This window comes from Vipera ursinii (assembly GCF_947247035.1).
Source record: "Vipera ursinii genome assembly, chromosome: 2".
Taxonomy (NCBI): Eukaryota; Metazoa; Chordata; class Lepidosauria; order Squamata; family Viperidae; genus Vipera; species Vipera ursinii.
In genome coordinates this window covers 172,741,110-172,749,885 of record NC_139513.1, presented here as the reverse complement: position 1 = coordinate 172,749,885, position 8,776 = coordinate 172,741,110, and the positions used below count along the sequence as shown (strand labels likewise).

The 8,776-nt window shown below is 40.6% G+C and overlaps 1 protein-coding gene across 3 annotated transcripts; it reads right to left on the bottom strand.

Annotated features, from left to right (window-relative positions):
• Window positions 1–89: 89 nt before the first annotated feature.
• Window positions 90–7,713, bottom strand: LOC310634590 (uncharacterized protein). 3 transcript variants are annotated; one of them, XM_083353075.1, is made up of 4 exons: window positions 7,049–7,713; window positions 6,030–6,159; window positions 1,480–1,618; window positions 90–1,362 (listed from the first exon to the last, which is right to left on the bottom strand). In XM_083353075.1, the coding sequence occupies exons 1-4, from the start codon at window positions 7,200–7,202 to the stop codon at window positions 1,153–1,155; spliced, it is 633 nt and encodes a 210-aa protein (XP_083209201.1). In that variant the 5' UTR covers window positions 7,203–7,713; the 3' UTR covers window positions 90–1,152. The 3 variants fall into 3 exon arrangements, with proteins under 3 accessions (XP_083209201.1, XP_083209200.1, XP_083209202.1); XM_083353074.1 differs by having other exon boundaries at window positions 90–1,618; XM_083353076.1 differs by having other exon boundaries at window positions 90–1,618; window positions 6,261–7,162.
• Window positions 7,714–8,776: the final 1,063 nt, after the last annotated feature.

Here is an 8,776-nt window from a genome sequence, read left to right as displayed (position 1 = left end):
TTAAGGTCAAATAGCTGAAAGGTTTCCCCATAGCTTTCATCATTTTGATTTGGCTGGCCGTGTAAATAAAGATGACATTAAGCCAGAAGTCTTTTTTTAGTGTTTATGGGATTTTAAAAAAATTCTTTCATAGACCACTAAAAAGAAAGAAATGGAATTCACACACTTGGCCAACCTTTTTCCTTTCTGTTTTCACACTCTGGAGTGGAGACAAAGTTCACATCCTTCTGAGATTCCCTCCCCAAATCTGGAAGAACAGGAGCAAGGAACTGCATTCCCATGTAATGTTAAGCCAGGTTTTTAAACCAAGGTTGTTGAATAAGCTGCTAACCCCAAAATGAACACTTTACAGCTTGATGTTATGTGTAAACCACCTGATGAAGCATTCTTGGTAGCAGGGGCATGGTTGGAAGGCAGTCATGCATTATTGGCAAGGGAATGTGTGCTGCCACCACGTGGCTGTGTGGAGAAATCACAATGTGGGCAGTCAGACCCTCCTACCCTATGATGTATTTCTTTTTCCCTCCCCTTTCTGGGATGGACTTCCTCCTCCTTTGTCCCTAGAGAGTCCATTCTCTTTTAGTCTGAAGACATGGGGTAACTTGCAGACTCAATATACAGTTCCTGGGAATGCTACCATTTTCTAACCTTAGAGATACCTTGGAAATATCTTGGAAATGCTGTACAAAGGTCATTTGAATGCATCCACCTACTGTATTCAACTATACATGCAATAATGGTATTTCTATATGATAAAAGGTGTCTCTACGAGTTCAAAACTATCTGGAGAGATCTGTTAATGTTAATGATATCTGTTTATACAGACCATAGAATTCTTAAGACATTAATTAAAGTACAACAGCCTCGATCCAGAATAGTTAGAAAATGGTAGTATTCCCAGGAACTGCATATTGAGTCTGCAAGTTACCCCATGTCTTCAGACTAAAAGAGAATGGACTTTCTAGGGACAAAGGAGGAGGAAGTCCATCCCAGAAAGGGGAGGGAAAAGGAAATACATCATAGGGTAGGAGGGTCAGACTGCCCACATTGTGATTTCTCCACACAGCCATGTGGTGGCAGCACAGAATGTTTTGATGGGACTGAGGTAACAGTAGAGGCCTTGAAGGAACTCGGAGGATGTGAAGCCGCAGCCTATAGGGCTACAGGAGGGTGCTTGACTGGGACCTGGGAGGGCTTTCTGTTGGGGTGAGGAAGGCGCGAGAAGGGAACAGATATCAAGGAAGGGGATGCATGCTGGGGAGAGGGATCCTGTTGCTGCTGTGTCCTTCGTAATTTCTCCCGGACTCTTACAAACTCTGGTTGGCTCCCACCAGGATCCCCTGTTGCTTCCTGCTGTTGATGCTGCAGACAAGAAAGAATACTTCTGTCAGATATCCTTGAAGGTTCCACTGCCAGGCATTTCCTGTCACTGCCTACAAGAACTGTAGGGAGACCGTCCCAGTGACTTGACCCCCTTACCTGTTCCCGTCTCTGCTGCCAGCGCAAAAGCTCCTGCTCAAGGGGGGATGGTTTCAAGCCACTTTCTGTCCCATCCCGGCAGCGATTCCGATGCTCTAGAACCTGGAGCAGCTCTGGCTTTGATCGAAGGCTCAGGCCTCTGAGAAGGGAGATTGACACAATACAGGGATTTCACTCATCCTAACCTGCACAGATAAATGGTTGTGACAAGCATCCACCCTCACTGAGCCCATCAACAAGATAATACATGAAGCCAGGACAGCCCATATAAAAACAGACAACAGTTGTTTCCCTTTAACAATAAACATTCTCATTCTGGCTTAGTTTGCCTAATAATGTAACAATTTAGACCAGGAACAGAGAAGAAAAGTGCTATAGCAACCAGAACAAAGAGAAGAAAATTTTGTGTGTGTGTATGTATTGTGTGTGTACTGTATGAACTGTATGCAATTATACACAAGTTTCAATAAAGGATTCCCATATTTCAGCATAATTATCCCAAGTATTGTCTAAGTTGGTGAACAACTCTTTCATAATTCTCAACATATCGGATGTAAAGAATGATTGGGCATAAGGCCATATTTTAAAAAAATACATAGTTATCTCTCACAAAACAATGGTTCACAAAGTTCTCTGGGGGAAAATCTGAAAACCATCGTCCATCTAAGCTGAAGCTGAGCATGCTAAGAAAACAAGAAATATTCCTAGATGTATCAACAAACATTGAAGATATTTGCTTTTGGTTTTATATCAACTCGTGGTTCCAGCCCTTTAAAAAAAACGCAAACTGGATATGTAAATGTTAATTTTATAACAACATTAAATGGATCTGGTACTGAAACAGGTGAAATAACAAACTTTCCCTTCCTACTGTGTATATTCCATTGTTCTTTAAGAGGAGAAACAATAATTATTGTCTAGCTTCCTGAGTCATAAAAGCTTTTTAAACCTGCTATGGATTGTAAGGAAATTTGCTACGAGTTTTGGCATTCTTACAAATTAGGACTGCAAGTACTACATGTACTTTTAATATCTGAGTAAAGACCAAGATTTATTTCTGAATAAACAGAGCAGAGGTCTGAAGTGCCTAAAGGTATTCAAGAACAGGTTGTCTTACATGGGATTCTTTTCCTTCAATCACAGGCCCTCAGAGCTCAGCCTTGTTGCCACTAAGATAGTAAACCTATCAGCATCTTCAGGTATCTAAGCCATTAATTTGCAACATGATGACTCCCTTGAATTGTCCTGTTGATTCCTTAGTGGCATTATGTTGCTTTCATCCAGGATGGTGTCTCAACTACCCTAATCTTGCCTACAGTGGAGTCTCCAAGTTTGATGTTAACTTCAGGATTTTCAGAATTGATAGCTTACTGCTCCATCTACTGTATTGCTCACCACCACTGGTCTACCTCCATTGCCAGCTTCCTTTTGGGTTTGTAAGAGTGTCTGCCTGATACTCTAGTTCAGGGGTCCCCAACCCCCGGTTCGTGGACCAGTACCGATCCGTGGCATGCCAGCAACCGATCCACACAAACAAGCAAATCCCCATCTGTGGGATGCAGGCAGCCCACAAAAACACACACATTCTGGTCCATGGAAAAACCTTTCTCCATGGAATGGTCCCTGGTGTCCAAAAGGTTGGGGGCCTCTGCTCTAGATGATACCACCACCAAGTAGATGAATTAACTTGTAAATAAAAGGACACCCCAAAGGGGCTTTTCCAAAGGCAACTGGATTTTTTCTTCACAAACTGAAGAAGATTCTTGGATGAGAAGCGAAATGTTTTCAGAGAAAAAAAACCAAGAAAGTCCCGTTGCCTTTGGAAAAGCATCCTTGGGACAGCTATGACCTGGTTGGTTCAAAATCTGCATAGAAAACTAAAAGAACAAAAAATATGACACCTCCCCATCATTTTTTCCTTGTAGCATTAACAACCAAGCAAAATTGATGAAAGTCTGTGGTTGCAGAGGGTTCCTGCTGCCTCTGCTAAACAAGTCCGCTGATGGTCATCAAAGGAAAAGAAAAAGATAGCAGAAGAATAGGGGAGGACTGTTATTTATACAAAATGAGGTATATGAGGGTGGGAAGAAAAAATGACCTACCACCATGGCTTTACATTTTAGCTCTTGTTTATCTACTGCTGGTTCAGTGACTGAATAGGGGTGAAGCACAATAACAGAGAATTAATGTGTTATTCTGGCTTAAAAGGGGGGTGGGGGCTATATGAGAATTTGGCTGTGATTCTCTCCCTCCTTTATAGAGTACACCTTAACATAGATACATACAAAGTACTAACACTAAAATTAATAACAATATCCCTCTAAAATCTACTCATAAGCTAAATGGAACTTTTTAGTCCCATATTTATTCTGAATATAATCTATCCATCATGAATTTGGTTAATTTTATATTATGGATAATCTTTAGTTAGAATATGATTATTATAACTAGAACCCTGTATTTAGCTCTGGGAAGTGTGGGGGGGAAGGGGGTGGTTTGGGGGGGGTGGGATTTGGGGATGTATTGTAAAATCTTGTTTTTGTAAAACTCTTTAATAAAAAAACAAAAAAACAAAAAACCGTCCTTTCTGTTTTAGACCTCAAGAAATAGGCCAGCAAATGAGGCTTGAAAAACCTACTGGTGATCAAAGCCCAGTCTGGCTGGGGGCCAGCAAAGGAAAGAAAGGTGACTCCCGCTGTGTCTCATGGGCTGGGAATGTGAGTCAAGTTACAATTCATGTAATCCTATGCATGTCCACTCAGAAGTAAGTCCAGACTCTAAGTCCAGACTCACTCACTCTCTCTCTCTCTCTCTCTCTCTCTCTCTCTCTCTCTCTCTCTCTCTCTCTCTCTCTGTGTGTGTGTGTGTGTGTGTGTGTGTTTGTGTGTGTGTGTTTGTGTGTGTGTGTGTCTTACTCCCAGGGGGGAGACTGTAGGGTTGGCATTGGGAGGATTTTGCTGGTAGAAAGGACATTATTTGGCCTATATGGCCAGCCTGGGTATGAACTGAACTGTTTGGAGAGGGTGAAACTGCATTCATAGATAGAAACAGGCAGATACTATACAACTGAAGGGCCTGCTAGATATATTATTAATGCTATATTAACACAACTGTGTATGCAGATAGATATAGATAGATGATGATGATAGATAGATAGATAGATAGATAGATAGATAGATAGATAGATAGATAGATAGATAGATAGATAGATAGATAGATACACACACACACATACATGATACACAAATGTGGATAAGGAATGACTCCTGTTCATTGCTGCTTTTCTCACACAATCTCATTATTTCTATCAAACTGAAAACACAAGGTAAAATATGTTCACCTGAAACAAAGGATTAATTTGAATACATTTAGGCATCTGTGGTATGTCAGTGACTGTGGCAATCTTATTGCAGAACCTTTTGATGTAATGGTTAAGGTGTTGGATTAGAAACCAGGATATTGAGTTCTGGCCCTCCGTTATGCACAGGTGTTTTGGTTGGATGATTTGGAGCCAGCCAACCCTACTTATTCTACAATTACCTAAGGAAAATGGTTTTTTTGTTACACCTCCAATAAAATATTTGCTCTGCTACCTTATACCAGGTTTTTTAAGACTCTCCCTTGCAGAAAGTACATTATTGTTTTTATTTTAATAGGCTTTGTGGATGCCCTGATATTTTGGTGATGTCATAGGAGAGAGCATTTCATTTTCAAATAATAACTGTATGGTTGCTTGGGGTGGTCATATCAGCTTTCACAACAGCACGCTAGGTCTTTTACTTTGAAAAGTACTTCCCCATGAGATACATATTTGGTACATATTCTCCCCTGCTAAGGAGGAAAAAGAATAATGTGCATCTCTTCCTCAAAATGCAGACTATTGATTCCTAAACAGTTGAAATATTTAGGATTTATATATAAAATGTAGCATTTTAAAGAGTAGCAACTTTGCTTTGGCAAAAGGTGGCAGAATGGATAATGTGAATGATCATGAAAGTATATGGCTATAAAACCGTACATATTTTTTGGGCCTTCAGCGCAGGAGCTTCTTTGATATTTTTGTTTTGACCAACTAACGTGGCTTCCCATCAATACACGGTTAAGAAGTATACAGCAATTTGGCCTATGGATACCTCTACTTGTGGCTTGCAGAGTAACAGCTATATTTTGGAGACTTGAAACAACAGATGAGAATGGCAGGGAAAGTGAGGCAATGGTGATGATGGGGGGGGGGAGCAGTGTCTGTGTCACCTGCACAATGTCATATGAAGTAAAAAGTAAACAGAATTGGAGGAGCAAGAAACAAATGGAATTTTCTCAGCAACAAAATGACAAATCATAAAATAGATTTCTTCCAGCAAGGGTATCAAGCTTTCTCCCAACAATAAACAATAATTTATTTCAGAGAGAAAGTACCCAGACAATCTGCAAAAGTCTTAGGGGATACATCAACAATGGTCCACAGAAGCCAGAGCTTCCGGAGAGAAATGGTTCTGTCCAGCTTTTGGAAAGCTTATGTAGCAATAGCAGCCTGGAGCTGCAAGCCATACTTGCGATGGGTGAACAGCAACTCCCGGTGCAGGTGCTGCTGGTTTCCAGCGGTTTTGCTGGGGTTTCTGACCCGCAAAGTGGTGACAGGCTGGGCCTCAGCACCCCTGGATGTGGTTTCTGAGCGAGCAGCTAGAAGGAAGGGAGAAGCAGAATTGAGTTCACTGGGATGTAGAAGCGAGAGACTACTTCTAGACGCCCCTCCCCAAACACACACCTTAACAAGCACTCACCATAATTAATGGATTCCATGGTGTGGGATGGGGGATGAAAGCCAGGACCTGAGATTTGGCCCAAAGCCAGAGCTGGTCGGAAGTCCTAATGATGGGGAGGAAATGGGGGACAGGGCTCTTGGTGGGAGATGGCAGGTCAACCTTTCCCCATTTGGATGGCTTCATTCTCACTTTTTTTTTCCTATGCACCATCATGCTTCTTTTTAAAATTAGGACCATACCTGGGTCACCGGTTTAGTTTTAGTTCCTTAAATACTTGTATGTCTTCTGATTAACTATAAAAATTGCATTTAAAGCATGTGTATTTCTCAAATCTTAGTGTCAGTATCCCTTGATGCATGGTGCTCTTACATTATATTTTCCATTTTAATTTAATGCTTATCTTTTTGATTTCTATTTCAGAAGTATGTTAGTATATTTATTTAAGCTCTCAGTGAAATTAGGTTCCCTGCTACTGAAGAGTGGAAAAAATATAGTGGCTTAAATACCCAGGAGACATCAACATTATTTAAAAGCTGAGGTATTTATTCATTTCAGTTTCACTTCTGCTAAATGGATTTTTGTAGCGTTAATAATTTTATTTAGATAGGGGTGACGCGGTAAGGAAATAAATGAACACAATCCCACTTAAAATGTTTTCTTAAACTTCCCACAAGACATACTTGAATACTCTTTAAAAAAACATTATGAACTTTTTAGCCACTAAACTTTACTTATATCATTCCATCCTCTTAGTTACTTCCTTGCAACAGCATCCACCTCATCAATCCACAGCCAGTTGCTCTCACCAGACCCTTCCAGACGTGTCCAGTTGCCGGCCGTGTCCTGCTGCCATGTCACACTGCCCGTCTGTTCCACCCGGGATCCAGGCAAATGGATGTTTGGAAGCTCCCTAGCTCCCATCTCCCCCATGAAGAGATTGGGTGGCCCAGATGCTGCCATCCCAACCGGGTGAAACAATTACATGATCTCCAATTGTCTCTCCTGCTGCGTCTTTCTGGTCTGCCACCCCCAGCATGTGCTGGGGGAAGCAGAAAGCCAGCAAGAGTGAAACAAGATCCCACTCTAGGCAACCGAGCAGAAACAGAGCCAGGACTCCTAAAGATGCTCAGTCCAGAAACCTACCTCAGGCCTCATGCTGTAAGGGCAAGCTCACAGCTAAGACTCTTATTATGGCAAGTAGCTAGTTATTGTTGGACACAAATTGACCACTGGGGATCAGTGGGTGGTGTCCACCAATTGTGGAAAGGTCTTTTTCCAAGAGGGGAACTAGCATCTTTTAATTTGATTTAAAATGACCAAATGACTTAATGATAACGTCTTCCTTCCTTTCTACTATTTTCAGTTCATTTCAGAGCTACTGCGCTAAGCACAATGCACAGCTTCATATTGTGAACTCCGTCTTTGATCACCTTTGATTCTGTACTTCACAACAGGTAGTGAAGCTTGCAGTACTGAGTTCTATTCAAGTTTAAGATGGTAGGTTCAGTTTTACTTGGTCCAAGCAGTACAATTTTCCTTATTTTGTTGTAAAAAAATAAAAATCCACAGGAAGCAATGGAAAAAATTACCGGTAATAAGCTATTGACTTTCTGTAATTTGTGGTATATAATGTACCAGGATGGGAGAAAACAGGTGGCTCTGTTGTGAGTTGGATCAGACAAAGAGATATATATGTTTTTGCTAGAAGCATGGGTGCAAGATGCTTTTATTCAAAATCATTGAGACTTTAAAACATAAACCCATTTAAGACTGCAGACATGTGACTGCATAGCAAATAACAAGCACCCTTCTATCATTGCGAATTGGATGAAGGGTCAAATCTACCTACTTGAAAAGCTACTGGTTGACTTACAATGCCTTTACTATCTAGTGGTCACAGGTTTGTACAGAGACGGCTCTGGCAAATGATGTGGCATGCAATGATTTCCTAATCATCTTGCACTGCCTACGAGCAGTCTTGCCATGAAACAAATTACTAACTTCTAGAGATAGATAATCATAAATTACAAACAAAATGCAAAGTGAAGATATCCTAATTCTGAATGAGATTTTAATCTTTTTTTTAAAAAAACACCTTTCTCCCCAGTATATGGCTATTACTTGTAAATTATACATATAGTCAGTAGGTGGCATTACATTCCTAAATGTCTCCATTATAGAGCTGTAGACACTCTGAAAATGTACGTGTGTAAAGAAAGCATTGCATGATTTTAATATGGTATCTAACACCAGAAAAATTGTGAAAGAATGTTTAAAGGTACTTCAAATGAATGTTGGGAATGCAAATATAAAGAAGGAACTTTTTATCACTTTTGGTGGATATGTGACAAAGCAAAGAAATACTGGAGTTGGATTCACACCTTAATACAGAAGATTCTTACTGTATTTTCCGGCGTATAAGACAACTTTTTAACCCATGAAAATCTTCTCAAAAGTTTGGGGGGTCGTCTTATACGCCGGGTAGTCTTATACGCCGGAAAAAAAAACAAATTAGTTGAGCGTCCCCGTTCTTG